This window comes from Chroicocephalus ridibundus, chromosome 1 (assembly GCF_963924245.1).
Source record: "Chroicocephalus ridibundus chromosome 1, bChrRid1.1, whole genome shotgun sequence".
NCBI lineage: Eukaryota > Metazoa > Chordata > Aves > Charadriiformes > Laridae > Chroicocephalus > Chroicocephalus ridibundus.
In genome coordinates this window covers 176,343,515-176,367,115 of record NC_086284.1, presented here as the reverse complement: position 1 = coordinate 176,367,115, position 23,601 = coordinate 176,343,515, and the positions used below count along the sequence as shown (strand labels likewise).

At 36.7% G+C, this 23,601-nt stretch overlaps 1 protein-coding gene across 7 annotated transcripts in view; it reads right to left on the bottom strand.

Moving 5' to 3' along the window:
- The window catches only part of PPFIA2 (PTPRF interacting protein alpha 2), a 340,023-nt gene that overhangs the window by 26,841 nt on the left and 289,581 nt on the right, over nt 1–23,601 (bottom strand). For all 7 annotated transcript variants that reach the window (XM_063322857.1, XM_063322852.1, XM_063322853.1 and 4 more), the window contains 7 exons: nt 21,812–21,947; nt 21,108–21,328; nt 18,199–18,436; nt 15,231–15,260; nt 14,215–14,345; nt 13,794–13,948; nt 9,326–9,419 (listed from right to left, as the gene is read on the bottom strand). In XM_063322857.1, the coding sequence (XP_063178927.1) occupies nt 9,326–9,419; nt 13,794–13,948; nt 14,215–14,345; nt 15,231–15,260; nt 18,199–18,436; nt 21,108–21,328; nt 21,812–21,947 (1,005 nt within the window). The remainder of the gene's footprint in view (nt 1–9,325; nt 9,420–13,793; nt 13,949–14,214; nt 14,346–15,230; nt 15,261–18,198; nt 18,437–21,107; nt 21,329–21,811; nt 21,948–23,601) is intronic.

Sequence of the window (23,601 nt, the reverse complement as noted above, 5' to 3'; positions counted from 1 at the left end):
CCCTGCAGGAGCAAGTCCTGACGTTAATTTGTGTATTCTGTTAAGGTTTACCATTATTTTGAATCCTTTGAAAGTTTTCATTTGGGTCAGTTTTGTGCATGGATTTGTTACATAAGGTTCACAGAAAAACAAAAAGAAATAAGAATAAAACATAGAAAATAAACATGGTGCTGAAAATGAATATGTTCAGCAGCCATGGTGTTTTAACTTACCCAGATATGCTTTTCATGAGATGGAGAGAGATGAATGGAAAAAAAAGCACATAAATGTTAATGAACATATAGTAGTCCATAAAGAAAAATAAATCATATGATAGATAAAATAATACCACCATTACAACTACGGAAATCTTTCTAACTGTTTTTTGAATGCTTTAAAGAAGTTAAATGTTCTTGTGAAGAACAGATGCATCTTTCAAAATGAGATTTTCATTAAACTGATGTTGGCTATTTATTAGGTACCACTCAGCACAGCACACCTACCATGTACAGTACATATTTGTGCCAAAGATTTGTGAACACAGTGAATGTGAAACAGATTTTCAAATCAAAGCATTTGCCCAGATTTGAATAATTTCATAATGATTTTTGTGTAACACCAAAAATCCTGAAAATCACGAACCTGTGGATTTAAGCAAATTATTACAGAGACAAAGTAAAATTTAGTGGACTACAAACCAAGGTTTACTTTTCTATGTGCACTTTACTAATATTTTAGCAAAATATCTTACAGTAATCGTGAATGACCTAGACTTGGGGGTTTGTGGTGGCTTTTTTTTTTGAGTATGCAGATTTCGTGCACAGAGGTGACTAACGTTTCTAATGGTTATTCAAGTTGTGTAATATTTTAATTTGAGCAGCCATACTAATACTAGATTAGCAGTAATTCTGGTATGAGGGATTTGCCCTCTAGGTAACCTGTTCTTGCCAATATAATTGGTAACAGTATCTGTAGAAGAAAGCAGGATGCCATGGCTGATAATAAAATTTCTTCAGCATCCTTTAATTGCCATCATAAAAAGAAAATTATATGCCTGAATGAAACCCAGACATCTCAGAAAATTATATTTCTATTAACAAATGATTTACCGAGATATAAAAACGCTTGGTAGATATAGCTGTAGAAAACTTTGGGGTGAAAATCCTGTGCTTTGATTAATTAAGAAGAGGTTGCAGACATTTCAGTGAGCTCAGGAGGGGGCTGGGTTCAAGATCTTACATTTTGTTTTCATGTGTGTGAGATCAGCAGAACAGCTGGGAGAGAGAAGAGAAAGTGTGATACAGAAAAGCAGACGGAAACAAATGACAAAATCATACACAGAAGAAAGGAAAATTAAGGAAAGGAAGGTCAACAAAGGCATGCAATATAAATAATGGTCTGGAGAATTATTCAAACAATTACCAAATGTGATGGAAGTACCATTAGAATTGAATATGCATTTATGATTTTGGGTTCAAAATCTCCATCATGCTTACTTTCTACTGAGCTAACTATAAAGACTGACTTCAACACCTTTGCTGGAAAGGCTTTTAATTTTGGACCTTCTAGAGTCTATTGAACAAGAACTCCAACTTCTTACATCTTCCCCTGAATACTCCTTTGAGTATGGGTAGAGAGAAATAAACAGGGGGATTAATTGGAATGTGAGTAGCTTTCTGGCAGCTTTAATGAGTTGGCAGTTTGCAGTCTCATGGGGATAACTTCTGAGACCTGAAAGCCATTCCAGTCACCTCCATTATAGAAGCAGAGGATCAAGGACATTCCTTCACTTCCTGAGCATCTTGTCCGCAGAATAATAAAATTGAGCAGAAAAAAATGGATCTTTAAATTCTAGCTTTCACCTTTTCATAAGACAACCGTTTTATCACCATTTTATTGAAGGAACACAATGATTTCCGTTAGACATATATTAAACTAAAGATATGTAGAATTTTTTTTTCTTCTGCTGTGTTTTATCCTTTCTTCTCTTAAACCCTAATTCTACAGTTAATCTGACAGGATATTTGCATCTGCAGGAGATCATTATTTAGGGAGCCAGCTGCATGCATGAGGGTAGATGCTTATACTTATCCAGAAATCCCAAATTGCAATAGATAGGCCTATATGTGTAGATAAGGCAGGGACTGGGGCTTTATTCTGTTTCCTTATCTTTTATGAGGAAAAGAATAAAAAAAAAAAACTTGTCAAAGGATATAAATATTATCTTTAAAATACAAGATTTTAAAAAATATATGACATAGATATAGAATAATAATTGTTGTATCATGTTTTTCTTCCTCAGAATAATCTGATTAAAGTTGAATAATCCTCTGCAAGATAAACACCCATATATCCTTATGTTTGCAATGCAAAAAAGGCTCCAAGTATCAAATGTAATAGCAAGATACATTTTTAACATTGCAAAAGCTTTGACTGGCTAACAATTTGAAAAGGTCTTCCATTAAAATGTAAAAATATTTGCTAAAGGAATTAAGCTTAAAATGAAAATTCATCTTTATGTATGTCTCAAAGATAAGACACCGGTCCAGGGAAGAGAAAACTATGGTGGACACAGCAGACAATCCTAAACTGCATATCAGAACACTGAATAACTCTCCTTCCTCCACTGGGATGAGAAAATAGAAAATAATAGCTACTGAACGCAGTATTCTTTGCTAGAAAGGACGGAAGAACTGTCAGAAAGCTATGAGCTACATTGGGTAGTTTCTCCTAGATGAGATAGAAAGGGAAGAAATTAAATGCAAAACTTGAATTTTTCCTAAAGATTCAGTAAATAAAAAAATTGTGGGGAAAAAAAGGCATAGTATTCTTAAGAGCTACTGAAAAAAAAAAAATCACGTACATTTAGGATACAGCGGTGTTCAGTAAGCATTAAGCATACAGGAACATTAGATGGATGGCACAGAAAAAGACCTTAATTAATCCAATTGGATTCATTTTTTCAAAATGTGTGCAATTAAGAAAATCATTAGAAACAGCTATTTGCATACTGCAGAGGACAGAGATTATTTGTAGTCACAAATACACTATGTCAAATTTTAATTGCAGTTGCACACATAAAACCTAATTAAAGGGGCATTGTGTGGATTCAAAAGCAACTAAATGACTACAGCGTTTCAAACTCCTATTCCACAAAAAAAATCTACCTAGACATTTTTTCAAGTAGTTTGTTGATAGGGATCTAAAACTTCCATTTTCCACTGGCAAATCTAAGTCCCAGTGTTCTGTTTTCTTTTACTGATTTTATTTAACTGTGGTTTACCACAACATAAGGCCTACATTTTGTGACTTTTCCCTATGTGCTCCCAATTTTTAAACGATATATAGACATGAAAACCAACAAAAAGACTGAAGCATTATTAGGAGTTTGTCAAATTTATCAAAGGAATTTATCAACATCTATCATTCTTTTTTTTTTTTAGGTAGAAAGGAAGAAGAGTCAATTAATACAATGTGCTCTTCTGTTCATATGGAAGTTACTGCAGTTTAACATATACGTCATTGTAGTCAGCTGAGACTCAACAGCACGGCAATTCGCTCTGCAAGGTTAATTGTAAGGCTATGAATACTAAGAATTTCTTTTTACACCACACTTTTACGTATGAGAATTACTTAGGTCTTGATTTTACAAGGCTTTATTAATTTATGTAAGCTTATGTACATCTCCTGGCATATCAAGACTTTTCTGCAACCCACTGGAAGGCAGGAGGCTATATCTGGCAAACAAAAGTCCCTACCTGTGGAGTAAATCTCCCCAAACCAGGTTCATAGTAAAGAATGGTTTTACTTTGATTTTCCTTGGAAAATATAAACTTCACATCTTAAGCTTATTTTGGAAATGTGGAATTAATAAATCCTTGTCCAGAGTCAAATCAAACAAAATTGAAGAAAAAAGTGAAGGTAAAGCTCTGTTCTTGGCTCGTCCTAACACCACCAGAAGATGAGGAGTGGTGGCAGTATGACACAGTGCAGTTAATTCATCGGCCATGAGGTAAGTTACGATTGTTATTCGAACACTCATATTAATTAAGTGGGGGATTTATCACCTTCTGTGTCAGAATCCTGTCAGTATGATCCAGGCTAGCTGTCTTGCATTAAAAGTTTTCTTCATGGAGATAATTTGTATTTGGGATCGCTGAGGAAGTGATGGCATGGGCTAATCTCAAACTGTACTAGCAGCATGCACAAGGTCAAATCCACCTCCGTGTGGCAATCTAGGACTACATAGCACTTAAATGTCTCTCAAGCCTTGCCTTATGTTGGTACCTTGCGCAGGATGAAACAAACATATCCTGTGAAATATCAGTGATTATGACAAACCATTACATACTTCTATGCAAACGTAGAAGACATGTATATCTTGTCTGACTTCCTTCTTCAGGCAGATACTTATTTGCTGCAATATTGCATATTGTTGCAGATCAAATCAAACATTACCTTTGAAAAGGATATATATTACTGGCGCTCACAGCTATACCGCACTTTGAAAGACAAAGCAAGACCCTTTACAGCTGTGTTTGCGCCCAGTGAAGCTTTTGGGTAAGGATGATTTGACATCACCCCTGAGCAAGACTGTGGACAAGGAGAGTACAATTGATGTTCGCTGGAATGGTTATAGCAAAAAAGGGAAGCAAACATGGCTCTATTTGTTTATAATATTTCAAGTTTGGCTGAGTTCAGTGTTAAGGAAGATTTTTATGAAGGGTTCTTCATATAGTATTTTAGTGAAAAGGACTGTAAAACATTTATAGAGCTTCTCTTAAGCGCCCTAATTTGCTACCTGAGATGAGGTCAGTGGGAATACGTTTTTAAGGGGAATACAGATTATTTGATTTTAGGCAGTGTAATCTTCCTGAGGTATGAATTTTCTTGTGGGGCACATGCTGATCAACTTCTGCTGTCCCAGTGGACGCTATGCCTGTCTACAGACCCTCTCCAAACCTTTATGAGTTGCGATAGAAACTGGACTGATCTAAGACTTCCTACCCTGGGTCCCAGCTTGGGATATCATGACAACCCTGAGTGAATGCCAAGGCCAAGTTATTGTGCACCATCCTAGTATTCAGTGCAAAAACACCCACAAAGGATGATGTTACGGACAATGGGGATAGCATATACACAGTCATGGAGAAATGGTAGCTGGAGTTGACTACAAAATTCAGAATTGGAAATTAGGTAACCGTTTTTCATGGGGAGACTGGTTAATCACTAGAAAAAAACAAACAAACAAACAAAAACTAGGAGAAAAGCTCCATTCTTCATTTCAGTGATGGGTGCCTTCTTGAGAGTAGACCTTAACTAAATAAAATTTATGATCGAGATGAGTGCAAATTATTTGAATCATTAGGGGACTTGAATGTAATGGTGACATAGAGGGCACCAGTGCCATTAATATTTTTAGTTCTAAACTCTTGAGTTTTCTTGAAGAAGTTACTGATCAGGCAAACAGGCTCTGAGAGTCAGACAAAAAAGCAGAAGACATTATATACAAAATATTAACAGCTTTTGTATAGAACAGGTGAAAGGCTAGTTCAAATCATAAAAATGCAATGCATTATTCTTCGTCACACACCAACATAACTTATTTTCACCAAGCAATGGAATAATAGCCTAAATGCTCTAAATACCCCTGACGTTCATTTTTTGTTTTCTAGGACTGCACGCTCAATTTACAAATAGTAAGACTTAAAAAGTTTTAATATCAACTAGAGCTGTCATATATTTAATGTCTGAGAGTAGACACCTATGGATGAGTCAGGCAACTTAAATTCATCTTTTCAGATGATTTTAGGAACATCTTGGGTCTAATTCAAAAATTCTACATAGCTCCCTTAATTTCTCTTTGATGCCTTAGGAGAAAGACTCATTCCTAACAAATCTAATGTAATAACCAAATGCTGAATGAATAAGTGTCTAGCTAGACCCTATAAGTGTCTAGTATATCATTGAGACAAACTGTTAATTACATTTTAATGATGTCTATGTAGTCAATTGAAACTGAAAGAAATTCTACATCTAAATGGCATCTTCTAAGCAAGAAGCAGGAAAACTTTGAAATTTAGGTTAATGACACTATAATCACCAGAGAGGCGACTGTCTCCAGAATTATCATATACTCTCAGGAAACTTTTCAGAGTGAAAGCTATTATTCAGTAATCTAATCTATGCATGTAAATTGCCCTAAAATACTATAACACGCTGCAATGTGTTTGTAACTCCTCGAGGCCAGAGCAGGGTCAATGCACACGCTTGCTGCTCGGGGAGCAGGTGGCCAGGACACGTGGTGGACCATTAGTACCTACTGGCTGTAGCAGCGGACAATTTGAAACATCGTGCTGCTTCATCTCTGGGGTAAGGGCATCCTTGCTGAAATAACGATGAATTTGAATACATCCAAAAGTGCAGAATTAGAAATTTAGCATGTTAAGGTATTTTTCAACTGAAAGAAATACCACGGTAACATTTTAACAGGAATCTGTCCTTTTACAGTAACTTCTATTCAATTTTAATTTACTAACTCAAAGCTAATTGCAGACTCTGGTGAAACTCATTAGTACTGGTGACAGTACTTGTGTGTTGATCACAGTGATGAATCAGACCTCTGGTTTCATGTCAAGGGGAGAATCCTTGCTTTTCTGCTACTACTGAACCAAAGGAGATGTTTGCTGAGCTGTTAACAGGGCTGAAAGCCATTTTATTTGACTTACACGTGTAAGAGAGAAACACAAATTCAGTATGTGGTATTTTCCGGTTTTATAGAAAAGGGATTGGCTCTGGGATCACCGTTTGAGTGTTTTTGTGGGGTTTTGATTTTGTTTTTTGTTTCAAGGAAGTGACAAAGCCAGCATAAGTAAAGCTCTCCCAGACCTGAAATGTAACACAAAGGAGTGCCTCCCTGCTTTAGCCTGTCCTTTGACTCTCCTTTTGGTGGGCCTGGTTGTCTTGGTGTTTTATGTTCTAACCTAAACTAGGCATAGAAATCCTTACAAGGTGAAGTGCTTTGCTCTCTCTGTTCCAGTGATTGGGCTCACTGTCTCTGTAGAGTTTGTGGGGCAGTTTTACCATCATTGTTAATGTTACACAGCATACTATTCTCATTTGCGTTACCCAGATTAGTAATCTCGCAGCTACCGTATGTGTGTGAAGGCTCTGCTTCCAGGGGAAGTTATGCTTTGTTAAGCTTTGGCAAAAATGAATCTGACCTACTGAGACAAACTTTTCATTTAAATGACTTTCTGGATGGTTTCAACTTAATACTTTCCACGGTAAGACATGCAAATACATGACTGCATTTTTTTTACAAGGAAATGTTAATTCTCTTACTCCCTATTGATAGCTTGGCATGCTAATGACTATCATAATTCAGTAGAATCTCATGTATATGTCTAACACAAAACATTACTTTTTTCCATATTACAGTTCCTCTACAACTATTTATGTATGTAAACTAGCAATGTGTATTAAATTTCCTCTAATAGTAAATTAAGAGGGATCTTAAAAACAGTTGTAAGGATTCCAAACTATTCCAAAGTGAAAAGCTATGAAGACAGACAAATCTAAAGGAACGGGGGACAAAATTAAAGATCCTTATGACACGGGTATATAACATATACTTAGCATAAATAATATACAGTTCAGACTAGATGAATAGCCATAGTCCCAAAGGAAAGATTCCTTTCCTTGCAGCAGACGACATTTTGATTATATCTAATCCATAAAGAACCAAGGACAGACAGACACAGGAGAAAAAAAGGAAAGACTTGAAAAGCAGAAAGCATGAAGAAGTCTAATTGTGTGAGATTAGGCAGAAGACTAATAGCAGATTACCTGTGCACCTACTATTTCCAGACCCAAAACTTGGTAGGCACTCTCATGTATGAAGTAGTCATGTCATGTATGCAGTAGTACATGTCAAGTCTTACATTATTTTATCCAATTTAAAGAACTAACATACGACAAAGTGAACAAAGTGAACACATGGGTTCTTTCAAAGTGATTTCAGTACTGTGGTACCTTCAGTCCTCAGAGCTGGAAGATAAATAGGGACTGCTGAAAGTTCAATGGTATTCTTTATGAATGGTAATGACCGTCTCAAAGATGCTTTCTTGATTTAGTAAAAAAGCATATTAATATACTCTTTACATCCATATATTTCTAAATGACTAATGAGTGATAAAAATGTGTAGATAAGAAATATAGGGATAAGACTCATCAACTGCAATATCCCTGTGAATGTTATTGTGAGTTTCTTAATTGAATTTAAAACATTTCTTCTCTCGCAGCTAGCACAATGACTGCTTCTCTATCTTTAATTGCTAAATTGAGGCGGATTTAAATGGAACACTTACATTTGTACATTACAAGGATGTGTACATTGAAAGTTCTCTTTCATCAGGAGCTTGATACGAAAGCAGTGATTAAAAATATTCTACATATAAATTTAAAAAGAAGCTGAAACATTATCCCTAGATTCTTTGGATTAGAATTGCAAATTCTCCCAAAACTTTGCAAAGGAGCATTAAAAAACTGAAAGAAACCTGACAGCCCCGCAAATTTAAAAACTGAGGCTTTCAGAATCCAAATAAGAGCACTAAAGTTAATGAAAAATAAACCTGTTTGTTTACAGAATGAATTTGCAAAGTCATTTTTAAGTACCATCTTTCTCTGACACCCTCTAATTACACAGGAACTGTGATGCTGCCAAGAGGTTTCTTTTGTGTTTACAGCTTTATTTTAATAGTTCTCCTTAGCTCCTGGCAGCTGCTATGAGTCAGTGTACTGGTTTTACAAGGAGGTGCACCAAAGACAGCATTAAATTATTATATAATTTGTGTGAACAAAAAGCTAGATTGCCATTTGCTGGCAGGCAAAAAGAAAGTGAAGCTGCTGGGGTTTATGGGGAGCCTTTGACTTCTATAGACAGAAATAATCATGTGCTCAATAGATAATGCAAAAAATCATTTTTTCCCTTTTCAAAAAAAATCTATGTAGTGAGTCATTAAATGCCTGCCTACTTTTTAAGAATTGCACAGAAGGCAAAAGGCATGGAATTAATGACAATCTGAAATAGAAAATGTGTCTTTCTCATAAAGCTATGTTCTTTCACAAATGAAACAATATTGCACAACTGAAAGACTCTCAGTGTTTTTTCCCTATATTTTATATGCAGCTTTAAAAACTTCTACACTGGAAAAAAACATGCTAAGTGACAAATTGTCATAGTAGATGGTCTTGCTTCTCCTTAAATGTCTGCGTAAAATCAACATAAAACCTGACATTTGAATCAAGTTTCAGCCAATGAAAGTCACATGAAAAAGGCACTCACTTTTTCTTTAGTCTTCGGTCCTTTTCTGCTTGGGTTCCAAGCTTGCCTAATCCCAGAGATTCCTGAGCTGCTGCCTCTGTTTCCATGTAACCTCCTGGAAAACAAACCAAACCAAACCCCATCGCATTTCCTCATAGCTCTTTCCCAGTTGTTCCCCTCCTCAACTCTACAATCCTCCTCCCACCTGCCACCATCATCTATGTTTCCTTAAGCCATGACATCTGGTGTTTTGGGAGAACACCTATCGCCTATAGAAGTTCTGCCAAGTGTTTACTACATGCAAAAGAGCACAAGTAGAGGAAAAAATTGTTTCCTCCTTGTGTTTAGCAGAAATGTATGAGAAAAGCACCTTGATCTCCTTTGCCTGTGTTTCTTTGCTTCCTAAGGCCCAGTCTCATGGTCCTAAGTAAGCAATGCCCTCACCATTTTTTAATCTTAGTTGGGAAATGTACAAATGAAAGTGCCTTCTCAAGAACTGTCTCATTATTACTGACATAATACAGCATTGTTTAATGTCGTAATACTAGTCTTCATTTTGCTTTTATAGAGTCGTAGAGTCTTTACTATCATTATCCCTGCAAACTCCCAAGCCAGAGATGACACAAAGAATCTGTCAGAGAAGTAAAAAGCCTTCTAGGTCTCCCTGGAGGTGTCTCACACGCACCTAATCCCTGCCAAAGTCATGGGAACAAGAATAACTTGCATAGAGTGACAAGGGAAGCTTGTGGTGAGCAAGGACACCTGGACCAAAATAAAATTATATTATAAACTATGGATATGACTGGTACTGCATGATTCACGTTGATCATACGATATGTCCACTAATGCGACTTTCCTGGTGCAGAAGTGGAAAGATGCTCTCACTCTTTTATCGGTGCCTGGATTCAGGGAAGAAGGGACTAGCTCATGGCTTTGGCTCCATGCTGTCCTGTCATTTGCACATGCATTTGTGCAGACAGAGGGACTGCAGCACTTCTTTGGAGGCTGCTATCCCCCTGTGCTGCAATTCAGAAGGTACATAACTGGCACAAGAAGGAAGACAATGGTACGGTAAATGCTGGTGCTTGGCTCCATTTGGCAATGGCAACTTCTTATTTCTCAGCTAATGGATAGTGAACAATTGTAGAGTGGACACTGGCATAATTGAGAAAGACAGAATTTTTCTCTGTTAAGGAGGAGACTACTGCAAGTCTCATGATGAGAATGGTGCGTCCCATCACAAATGCAGAAACATGAGTGTACACTGTTTTACTTCATCTGCCTTTCAAAGTTTTACAAAATACCTCGCCAAATTTTTCTTTCTGACTCTGGAGTGAGTTTTTAGTTTAACTGTATCAATATATCACACCTTTCTGAGAGAGCAGCTCGCAGTACGTCAGATAGAGATGGTATAAGTGCAGTGCAATGATGGGCTATCCCAGGCTGGAAAGTATTCGTGGCGTAATGGACTTCACCACAAGACAAACACACTAGGCCCTTCAAATAACCCAGGGTACATTGTACTGGATGTGGTGACTGTGCCTGCCGGTATCTTAGGCTTGCAGATGGCCACAATACGTGTTTCCTAACAAGCTGACCTTTGCATAAACCATACAGATCAGCTTGCCTGGGCAGGGCTAAAAATTGCAGTAATGTATTGTTTGGTTTAGAGACTAGAATATTTAAAATGTAACATGGGAAGAATCTGTGTCCAGTGTGGTATTCCCCAAGTGAGAGGAGTGGATAAGTTTAAAATCAACTAACTAACTAACTAAACGGCACTCGTGCTCGCTGTAACATTCCATTCCCCTTCTCCAATAATTAAAAGAAATCTTGAAAAATCTAGAAATCTTGAATCTTGATTCTAAGAAAGATCATCTAGGGCATGAATTTGCCTGTGAACAATAACGCAAATGGTTTAGCACAGATAGTAAAAGTAGCAAATTATGAAATAACAGAACTCTGGCAAGTTTAGCAGTGGAAAATAATAATTTCAGAGTATTGCAGGGAACATAGAGTGAGGAAATATTTTGAGTGATAGACTGGCTCTGTTGAAGTTAGTGATAAAACCTTGGAAGTTCCAATATTGCTTCTTAAATATGAGTATATATTACATATGATTTTAGAGATATTATAGAATTAGTTACACAAGTATTATGTGTACTTACAATGTATAGTATCACTGGGATCCTTAATATCCACTGCATTGACATGAATTTTTAAAGCGGTCCTTTAAGCATAATCGTGTGCATGTGCAAATATGCATATAAGAAAACAAATTGATGTTCCTGAGGCTCAAAATTACATTTCTTACCTCTTTAGTATTTGATGTGCTATTGAAGAAAAGGTATTTTCCATATTCAAAAATATAAGAAGTATGTATCTATATCAAAGTAGAATGTTTAATTTAAGCAGGGAATTAAATGAGATTCTTGATTTTGCATTATAAATTTAGGTTATGAAATCTATACAAATATGCTGCGGTGCAGTAATGATAGGACTTATTATCTAGATTTCTGTGACATAGTATCTTACTAAGAAACTATAGAACTAATTACATAGCTGCACAGACAGTATACCTGTCGTGAAATTGATTCAAGTACTACTATGATTGCTATTTTTAAAATTTTGTTCTATCTTTCTAGTACTGCCATTGAATGGAAACTGCCACCCAATATTTATTTATTTTTAATCTTTGAAATTAAGGTGAGAAAAACTACTCTATAATCCAGCTACTCAATGGCATCTCAGTTTCTAAAAATCTTTTGCTCCTACTTTTTTGGTCACTGTTAATTTTTATACATACTTGTAAACCCAGTTTGCTTAATTAAAGTGTGCATTATACTGCACTAATATCTTTCTGAAATTTCATGAGCTAGTACTGGGAATTACAAATAGGCTTTATCCAATTATACATATGTCTTATTAATCATGTTGGGTATTATTAAGAAATTAATCTATTGCCAGATTACATTGCTCCTGAGACAATCTTTAAAGTTGCTATTTTATTTTTCTTCCACATTGCAAGGAACTGCAGGGAAGACCAACACATTTATTACATCTTTGTCCTCTATGTTCCTGAGTTGCTGTGCAATCATAGATTATTATGCATAATCCATCAGTATCAATAAAATTTGGTTTATGGAATGTAAATGTGAATTAATAATGCAGTCTAAAGTTATAAAATTCTCCATCAGTGCAGATGGTGACACGCAGGTGTATTTGAGAGACTCATTTAATAGATTCTGAAATACATTAATCTACTAAATAGATTGAATAAATCAGTTTTTATCTTCCCATAGTGGGGGAAAAAAAGGGAATTTAAATTGCAATTAGAAATTATTTTTTTTCAAGAACACAAGATTCTCACAGGCAAAGAGGAGAAATGTTGGAGTATAAATGGAGAATGCTCAGTTATTTGATTTTACTCTGATATTTTGAACTTAATATTATCTTGTTTTATTCCATATGATTTCAGTGATGGGTTTGTTAGTTATGATAAGGACAGGTTTTAATGTGAATTTAGGGTTTTTTTTAATTTCAGGCTTTCATATTGCTTAAGCGTTTACAGTTACTGCAAACTCTTAAAATTCTTTTATAGGTGTTATGTGGTCACCATGGCAGTAAAGATTTTCTGCCTCATAAATTTGTACAATGTGACATCTTCGTGACTAGGAAAAAGCTAATATTTCTGTTTTACTGACACATCTATACCAGTTTGATGCTTGTGTTGGCATGTGTAAATATGTTAACCTTAATCTAGCTAAATCAGACAGCCTAGCAATATAGACTGCAGCTAAGGATCTATTTGCCTACCTGGGCATGCAGACTATGAGCCTGGGCTGAAAACTGTGACTTCACCTTCCGTTGCTTATGCTACCTAAGGTAGTTAAATAAAGTTATGATATGACTGGTTTTTTTGCACGTGGTATAGAGATTATCCTATGCAACGTCACAGAGGAAATTTTTTGACAGGAATGAATTCGACTAAAGTCTTGGCAAATGAAGAGGGTAGAAGAAGTAGAAAGAAAACAAAGCATTGCTGTGAGCAGCACACAGCGTGGCAAGGACATCAGTGATAGGCACTAGCAGACGTCTGTTGACACACTGAAACCTGAAAAGGAACTACGCTTGCTTGCAAGCGCCTTCCATGTCACATAGTTACACACCTTATAGTGGTTTATTACTTACTACTTTCTCGCCTCCTCTTTATTTGGGTTATTTGAGAATACGCTGTTAACACTCTCACCCTAATTCAAGAGACTATTGAAGCAGTAGGTTCAGTGAAGAGGATGACTCTGGTAGTTTGTGCTATAGTCATAGCAAACTCCTGACAAATATAATTGCTGATAGCAATGAAGTTTAATGGGAGGGTTCTGACCGGCTGAAGAGAAAAAGATGCAAATTGGAAAACTGAAAAGAAGCAAAATTAAAAATGGAAAAATGACTGTGAAATGGTGATCTTGGCTTGTTACCACTAATTCCTTACTGAGCTGTCCAAGTCGAGCCTTCTCTTTTTTACCGAACAAACGTCCTATTGAAGACTTGATTCCTTTCTTCTTGGGAGCTTTGTGCAGGGAGTCCTGGCTGCTATTGACACTGCCAAGACCAATGCTTTCTGGCTCCAATGAAGCAGGCAAACTACTACAAAATGATAATAAAGAAATGGAATAGATAACACGTCAAAATTTGCAGGTAAATTTTTAGTTTCTCTGAGCAGCTCTGCAAACAAATTAGTTATAGTTCAGTAATAATATCCCCACAAGTGAAACAATCACATTTTTCTATTTAAATTATTCAGAAACATGAAGGAATCAGGTCATTTTGGAATAGTTAAACAACAACATGATTTGAAAAGAATAATACGTGGTAAAACAGTGAAGTACCTATTCATGTTACAAACATCTTACCTTCTGGCATCATTGTGGTATGAAGAAGGAAGGGTATGAGTCATTCTGATAGCTCTGGGTGTTGGTGGAGGAGAAGTTTCACATTTGATTGTGGCTTTATCTTCACGCCCATCTTCTTCAACTACTGCAATCTGGGGGAGAGAGACTCCATTGAGAGCAGATTAGCTTCTCAAGAAACTTCCAACACACGCTGCACAAATTTGTCAAGTGAACTGAAGCATGTATGGATTCAAGTGCAATTTAAGGAGCAAATTTTAAGGATTCTTATTTTTGAAAGAGACTATTGGGAAAGACCAATTGCCTAAATAATGCCATGTATGTATTTGAAAGAAAAGAGATTACACTTGGAAAAGAAATTAAATCCTTTTATGCCAAACAGGTTGATCCAGTAAACGTCTAAACATTAAAATAACCTTGTACATGAGTGGGCCTCTTGCATTAAACAGGACATTCATGTTTACATTCATGTAAACAAAGTTTCTCAGGGAAGCAAGGGAGAAGGCAAACACAGACATAAACAGGACCACTCTCTCCATAGCTTTTTAACAGAACGGTCAGAATGCTTGAAAATAAACATAAATAAAAAGCAGCTTTGTCACAGCATATAACGATTTATCCTAAGTACTGCCTCCTCTCATGTACAGACAAATGACACATTCAGTGCCAGTTCTGTAAACAACTTTATATTGCTCAAGAAGATTTCAAGCAATCTGACTCGGGTTCCTTCAGCAACCAGAATATGCATTTGAAGGTAGTTCTTTTATGTGCACAACTTGGTTTTTATCTGTATTCCTTTAAGTTTGTGCTGTAGGGGCTACTACTCCAAGGTATCACTGGTGGGCCTTGATTCTATGGCTTAGCTGTGACCTTTGCAAGACTTTCCAGACAGGATTAAAATCATTATGTTCAGGAATTGAATGAAAAGAAGCAGTGCCTGGTGAAGAACCCAGTTATCTAACCATAAGAAGAATATGATAAATGTGTTCTCCCAACTTTAATAAAACCCAGTATCATACCTTTCTCCGATGTTTCCTTAGGTCGCTTGGCTTAGATGATTAGTAACAAAAGCAGCAATAACAAAACAAACAAACAAACAAAAAGATTAATAAATCTTATTTCAGCATAACAAAATGCCACACGTTCGTTCTTCTCACATTCAGAAATGGGAAGTGGAGATTTCATTAATTTAATGCTATTAATATTATATACTAATTATACACTTGGTATCATAAAATAACATAAGCCCTCAAAAAGGTGTTATTTTATGAATCTGAACAGGCTTCCTCCAGAGGAGGCTGATGCCCCGAGCTTGTCGATGTTTAAAAGTCATTTGGACAAGGCCCTTAATATCATGCTTTAAGTTTTGGTCAGCTCTGAAGTGGTCAGGCAGTTGGACTAGATGAGGGTTGTAGGTCCCTTCCAACTGAACTATTCTATTCTAATATGCCATTCGGGGAAAGCAGTTATTTTTCCTGAAGTTACAATCCCCTTCATTTTCCTAAGCCTAGCAAAGCATAGAACATTGCAAGCTTATGTTAGCACTTTTTGGTTTTGGAGTTTCATATAAATCCTTCTACTACCCCCAACACAGAGAGGTTTTCTTAGTCTTATCTAGTCTTACAAATGGGTTGGTATTTCACCAAGTATAAACATAAAATATCATAAACAAGTACCATGCCTGAAAAATAGGTATTTCTCTCCTGTTATCCCATCTGAATGTGGCTGGTATTTTCAGTCAATGGATACAAATTCATACATCTTCTGTACTGCAGCATTATTTGTTAGTAGAAGGCTGCTAGAACGTGTCTTGTTCAACTCAATTTTCATTTTTGGTTTTGGTAGATGTCTCATTCATTCAAGCAAAGCTGAAGAAACTCTGCAGAATTTATTTTCAGCGTGGATCCGGGCCATGGAATCTCATGCAGTACTACTCCTCCAGCCAACCCCTACAGGATCATTTGGCAATTTGGCGTCTAGAGACCACACACCTACAGAGCTCTTCCCAACTCAAAGCTTCCACTTAGATGATGTCTGACAGCCTGTTGTGTCTGTCCCCAGCCAGTAAGGAGAAGGAGATATTCAATGCTGAACTCCTGCTGAAACAGTGCAGGGCAGAAGTGTCCTGAAATGGTTGATGAGGGTGACCAAAGTCATGGTCTGTGCTGCTGAGCATGCAGTGGGGAGCTACTTCTGCAGCTTATGATATGTCAAGAGTTCAATTACAGCTCATACAGACACAGCCATCTGAGCTTTAGCACAACAATTGCTGGATGCCAGTGAGGCCATGGCAACCTGAAACGCAGAGGCTTATGCTGTCATTTTGTATTTGAATCTGATGAACCTACTGACCCAAAGCTACGGTGTCCAAATCAAGGCAATCAGGCAGTGCAGGTGTCTGCTGGAAGGTCAGTTTAACCATTGCCATTTATCTGTAGCCAGGTTGCTTACTTTAAACAGCTGGTGAAATGGAGACAAAATGCATATTCGGGAAGGTGCTGTTCTGGTGAAATGGGCGGCACCATGGCAGCCCGCACACCCACATCCTCCACAATCGTCTGTGCCACCAACATTTTCATTCCTGCTGTTTAGCAGTGGGAACTGGGGGCAGCAAAGAATCAGTGCCAGAGTCTGGCACAAATGCCAGCCCTCACCTCCTCTTGTGATACGAAACCTCTATCTTTAGTTCCCAAGAAGACAGCAAATGCCATCCTAAACTGGGAGGGGTAGGGGTGGATAGGAGTAGTTGTCAGTTCCCAGGAAATGGGAGTACTCAGCTGTATGATCGGACAAAAGTCCCTACTCCCAGCTGAGCAGAATGAACACCCAGGGGCCACTCCCAGATGTTCTTAGCACCCTCCTTGGCTAGGAGAGCTAATTTCTGCTTTTTGATTGAAATCAAAGCTTGTTTCCCCTCTGCTGAGAGGCTCCACAGGAGACCAGTGTTGCTGCTTCCCAGAAATGGCCAAAAGGGGACATTGGTGACGTTCAGATTATCAGACAAATGGCAAATAAAAGATGGGGTTACACATATCCTATTCTCCTCCCCCTACGTAGACATCAGGAGAGTGGGCTGCTTTGATTCTCTCCTAGTGCTTAAAGGGATGAATTCACCTAGGCTCCAAACTGGTTTGTAGCCTACACTGAACACTGCACCTGTGTGTTATCAATACTCTTATCAATCCCTACTCTTATCAATATCAGAGTTGTACATCTTGAATATGTTAACACACTACTTCACAACACTACATACCTGACTGTTGCACTGTTTATTTTGTCTAGGACAAAAATTAAATGTTTCGCAAATCCCTTTTCAAATCAAACCAAACATTTCAGAATATGTCTTCAAAGGAACAGTAATGTTAGAAATGCTCTGCGTGATAATTTGATGGCTTGGTATCTATTTATGTGTGCTGCTTGTAATGTTGAAATATATCAGTTAAATGAATTATTGGAAAACAATGCACTTAATTCAAGTGCTTGATATACTGTCGTGAAGAATACGTACAAAATGCTGCAAGTATAAAAGAGTATACCAAATACAGAAGTATGTCCAAATTATCATATATATGAAGTAGTAGGAGGTTTTCATGTCTTCTAGACATTTCCTTGAGGTTTAAACACACCAATAGTCCCATAGACTACTGTGTAATAACTATATAACTTCAGAGCTTTTCATTAGTAAATGTTTTTTTATATATAAATTGATTACAGTAATTAAAATGATCAGTTTCTCATTAATTCCACCACCTGTGTGCTGAAGGTCCCTTATCCTCAGATCATTATGTCCCTGGTAGATCATGCAATGCTCAAAAACACAATAACAGAACCCCAAAGCACCCAAATTTCCATCTTCTAGGGAATTTGCTACCTGCATGTATGATGAAGAGGTGAACAAAGAATTAGGGAGATGAGAGTACAGTGAAAAGATGAAGTATTTAATATGAGAAATATCACACCTAAAATTGACATCACAAAGTTTCTTACCAGCGTCATAACCCCCATTCTGTCCATCTCCCTGGCTGGACTGCGAGGGGTGAGTTTAGGAGTTGAGTGTCCGCTGGGAGGAGATGAGCTTGCAAGTGATGATGCCGTCACTGAGCCAGTAATGGATGTACCTTGATGGACTCTGGCTAGATTTAAGCCTTCTAGACTCACGCTGGCCACTCTGTTCTCTATCTCTTCTGCACGTAGTTCTGTTGACTCTTTCTCTTCTTGGATTAACCTTATTAAACAAAAGAAGAATGTGGTTCTATAATTCTCTGCATACGCCAAAATCAAAATTAAAATCCATTTCCTTTCAAATGAGATTTGAAAGTAAAAGAAAAAAAAAAGATGAATATCATAGATCAACTCCCAAATAATACTGAAAAGGGTATTTTTTAATCACCAGAATTATAAAATTCTTTTTCTTAGTTCCTCCCTCCTCAAAAACTGTTTGAAGAATCTGCCCAACAACAAGACTTGACATGTGACATTTCAGGAAGATTGTTTCCTTTGCAAACGAGACAGCATAGGGGAGGGGGAGCTAACAATATGATTTACCATAGGAAACTAATTCCAGTCTTAAGTTGGCTTCATCTGATTTTCTGTTGCTAAAGCATGAACACAAATTTAAAGTCAAATGAAATTGGAGCTTTAAGAAGGGAATTGCTAAAATAATCCATATTAATAAAACAAGAGAACATGAAAAACAATTTGTCTGTTTCATCCCTACAAATTGATGAAAAAATGACAGTTGTTCCTAAAGCATTGAGTTTTTAAGTGAATTTCATTAAAATAGCCCTCTTGTTAACAAAAAATATAAGCTTCTTAAACATATATATCCTCAATAGGATGCTTCCACTGGGTTCTTTAGTTTGTGTTTTTAATTGTGATTGTACCTAGAATGACAAAATGTGCTTAAAATAAAATATTTTTTCATAACTTCTTTGCCCATAAGCCCATGTTAGAAGGAGTCTTTTTCTGGTGAGGAGGAGGAAAAAGTATGGAGTGCCAAGGTTAAATGAGAGAATACAAAGTTTGGGGAGGCTGAAACCGTGAACCGGGCTTTTCTGAGTGAAATGAAGCAAGTACAATAAATGAAACCATAATACACTGAAAATAGAAACCTACAAACTCATGTGCTGTGATGAATCTTCTTCCCTAATATCCATTTCAAAATTTCTATAAAATGTCTACAGCTCTTCCTGAAATGAAGCATAGCAAGAACTTAAAGGCAAATCATAATTTGAAAGGGAATTATAACAATCGTTTTCATTTTATTAATCTAAATTCTGAATCATCTTGTATAATAAAATAAATCTAAGGGAAAATACACTTTTAATCTCTTTTGATATCTCCAATCATTTGATAAACACTTGTAGTGTTCGTCAAGGAAAAAACCCAACAAACCAAGAAAATGAGAAATGCACTACAGTGTATAAGACTATCCTTGTAGAACAATTTTTCCCGAAACATATAAAAAAAAAGAATACAAAATAAGTTACCTTGTTCTTTAATAACGACGGTGATGGTAGTGAAAGCCTACACTTCAGTATAAGCTTAGCAGCAGGGGAAGTAAACTACTCTCAGTGGACCTTTGGCAAAAATGGCTATATACAATGTGCAGATAAAACTGTACCTAACATCTAAGTCAAGATCCTATGTTAACTAAAACAGTGATCTGATTCAAGATGGCACAAATAATATCCCACTATGTCACCCACATTGTCAAAATGCGAGTATTTTTTTAAACAAATACATTTGTTGCATCTACAGCTTCCTGACCTGGTCACAGTGCTGACTTCTTTGTAATAACAGAAAATATGGATAAGGTTCTCTCCTTTCCATACACTGTGTTAAGGACATTTACCTTCCCAACAACAAAATTTCTCTTTGACTCTTTATCTTGACAGCTGTAATAAGAGATTTTAGAAAATAGCAGAGTAATCCTATTTGAATGAAGAAATTCTGGGAGTAGTGAAAATGAAAAGCTGTAGATCTATCACAAAATGTCTTCCCCGTGAAGACAAAAGTTATTCAGATTCAGTATATTCCAATAGAATTCTCCCTTTAAAGGTTACCTTGCTCAGAAAATATCTGAGATCTGGTAAAAGGTAATCTGGTTTTGATTGTATTTCCAACCACAGTCTTTCTGTCTACAGTATTACCAGAAAGTCACTCATAAATTTAGTAATCTCCTTCATCTCCCTCTAGAGAAACAGTTGCTAATGACAGGATGTTTTTCATACACCAAGTTTTTAAAAGTTACCCTTCCTGAAAAACATGTAAGAATGCTTTAAGCCTAAAATATGGTTTTGTTTATAAATTCACTTAATTAAAATACATCATTGGCTTCTGTATTAAATTTGCATAGAAATTATTAAGATACATACCATTCACCACTTGTTTCCAAGCACTATAACCCAACTTGGAGCATGAAAAAAATTCTATGCCTCCAGTGAAATTCAAACCCATGTCTTAGAAAATGTGGCTTATATGAAATGTAACACAGAAATAATTATCAGAAGAAAGCGTGCAGAGCACTGAAATAAAACATTTCTGATAGGAGGTCACTCATGAGTAAGAGGAGTCATGCACAACAGTGAAGACGACGACTATGAATAGCAATCTGTCAAATCTGCCATGTGTTATCCTTCTCTATCATACTTCTCTTTAATTGGCCAGCAGTTCTCCACTGGGAACATTTTTTGAATGACATTTCTATGGTTAGGAAATGAAGACGCCATAGTTAACTTCAGACAATCAATACTCCCATATGAAAAGCAGACATATTATCAATCCTTTAAATGTACAAATAGTTTTCTAACTGTTATGAATGGTACTAATTCATGCACTAAAGGAAGCCTGAAGCTGTAATCATAAGTGCATCACAGGTGGTTCAGGCTACATACCTGATTTCTTTATTGATTGCATCTAGCTGCTCCTGAAGCATCATTGCCAGAGTCTGGGCATCAGAATGGCCACTTGGTGACAGGAGGTCCATGGAGCTGAAAAGTGTTTCTCTATCATCATCATCGATGTCAGACATTTCAGTGTCACTTTCAAATGGATGGCTGCTCAAAACGCCAATCTGCTGGGTCCTGTTCCACTCGTGATCCCCAAGTGATTTGACCTGAGCAGGAATTAGGATGTGCATGGCTTATTCCATGGAAAAAAAACTGCAAAGTTGAACTTCTATAAAATGGGAAAGGAAAGCAACTAACATTTAAGAATACTTATTCAATGATTAATCCTCCATTAATACTTGAAATGTTATTGCAGATGATGTAACATATTTTCACATAATTTCTAGTGCTGTGTAAAATCAATCATCAGGAAAATTTACACAAAAAGATACCTAGAAAAGACAGACAGTCAAATATGCTTAAACTTTGATGTCTGAACTTCGACCATTTCTGGTTTCATTTTAGTTCAACAGTACCCTCGCCTGAGCGTGGACAGAAAAAGCCCTGCTATTTGGGTTTGGGGTTTTTTTGTTTGGTGGGTTGTTGCTTTGTTGTTGCTGCTTTTTTCTGGAAATACACGAACTGTAAGCTTAACAGCTTGCTATGCATTCTCTTATCAGGGAATATATGAGGAGAAATTGGGGATTAACCTTTGGTTCATCTCTGCGTACGCCCATCCGGCCTCTTCTAGGTCGCCTTATCACTTTAGTTGACCGATAATCAGCCTGGCTGTCAACCAGTGAGCCCACGGAATACCTCAGCTCTGCTGATGTGTCAAGGTGAGGCCTATAAAGAGAGACGCAGAACTAGACTGAGAGCGCAATAGTAATAATAGTAACGAAAACAATCCAATGACCTTCAGTCTAAGAACAAAGATTTCTTTTCTCTTAAACAAACAAATTATTATGTATCACAGAATAAACGACAAAAATACATCACAAAAAAATCACTTAAAAGTGAAAACTTGAAATCGTATTACGAGGAAATTAAGGAAGAAAACAAACAAGAAAACCCTTTGAATTTTCAAAATGGATAATAAAAATTATCATCCAAAACTTTAACATGAAAAACCAAGCAGATCTCAGGACAAGATAATTAACTGAACTGGCTGCTGAATGTACTATCCTGTATCTTTTCCTTCCATTACTTTCCTGAATAAATATGCCTGAGGTTACTGTAAGCACACTACATGTTCATGAATAAGGATATCTGTAACACTTTCCTCCTGTAAGTCTGTGCTCTGCATTATGAATATATTAGTGAACTGCCCTGTGATTCGGTCATGCCCATATCATCGGTTATGAATGATTCATCTTTATTTGATGATGCTTTTGAGAGTTTTAACCCCCAATTTTTCCTGTAGCCCTGGTAAGTCTTGGGACATCGTGGAGGGGCACATAAATGATGAATGCAGCAAATCTTTTCTTGGCTGCAGACAATGGTCCTCAGTCAAACAGCAGCAGTAAAAGTTCCCTGCATGCTGCCATAGAAGCGTCCTGCCCACGGGCTGTGTCACCGAGTCAGAAGAGGAAAGGCTCCATGCACCATTTGAGCCTTCAGCCACAGCAGTGGAGACCTGAACAATCTCTAGTTCTTAACACATAAGTGATCTCCACGTAAAACCAGCGTGATTATAGTAGAAAAACGAAACATAACAAATACTACACTAAAACCACAACTAAATATGTATTTGTTTATAGCCACTCCTAAAAAATGTCTGACATTTTACTATCTATGAGACCAGAAAATGAGAGTTTAATGTTGTACTTACATTTTTTTTTTTTTTTTTAAACTTGGAAAAAATGCTTACGGTCACCTACAGACAACTTAAAGGGTTCACTGCAACGTTAATAACCAGCTACGGGAAACAGAATAAGAATCAGTTTTGCTCTTAAACACTTCTCTCACTTTGAAAAGAAAGCTGTTCAAGAAAATGATGGCTTTAATACCAGACACAAAAAAGGTAAATAAGAGAATGTCTGCTATCCAAAATGAAGGAAAGGGTACAGAAATGCTGTATTCTCTATGATGGAAACTGCAGGCTCTAAGTGTGACTGTTCTCCTGAGCTCTAGTTCTGTGTGTGTTTCCAAACACAGAGATTCACTTTTCCTTGAGAAGAGCTTAACTTGAATTAAAACATGCTCATACTTGGAAGACTGAAGCATTGGTCTCAATTTCAAACTTGTCTTTAATGAAGTAAAAGTGAAAGATAAAACGTTACAACTGTGGTGACTGTTTATTGATAAATGGGAAATGCAAAAAAATCATGGAAAAACATGAAAGCCTCTACTACAAGCTACTTTGACAGAGTGGAATGAAAAACCAGAATTACTGTCTGGTATTACAAGTACTGTGACAAATCTAAAATAATAATGGAAGTATTTCAAGCACTAATACAGAGTGCTTTATAAAAAATAAATACTGTAAGAAAACAAATTT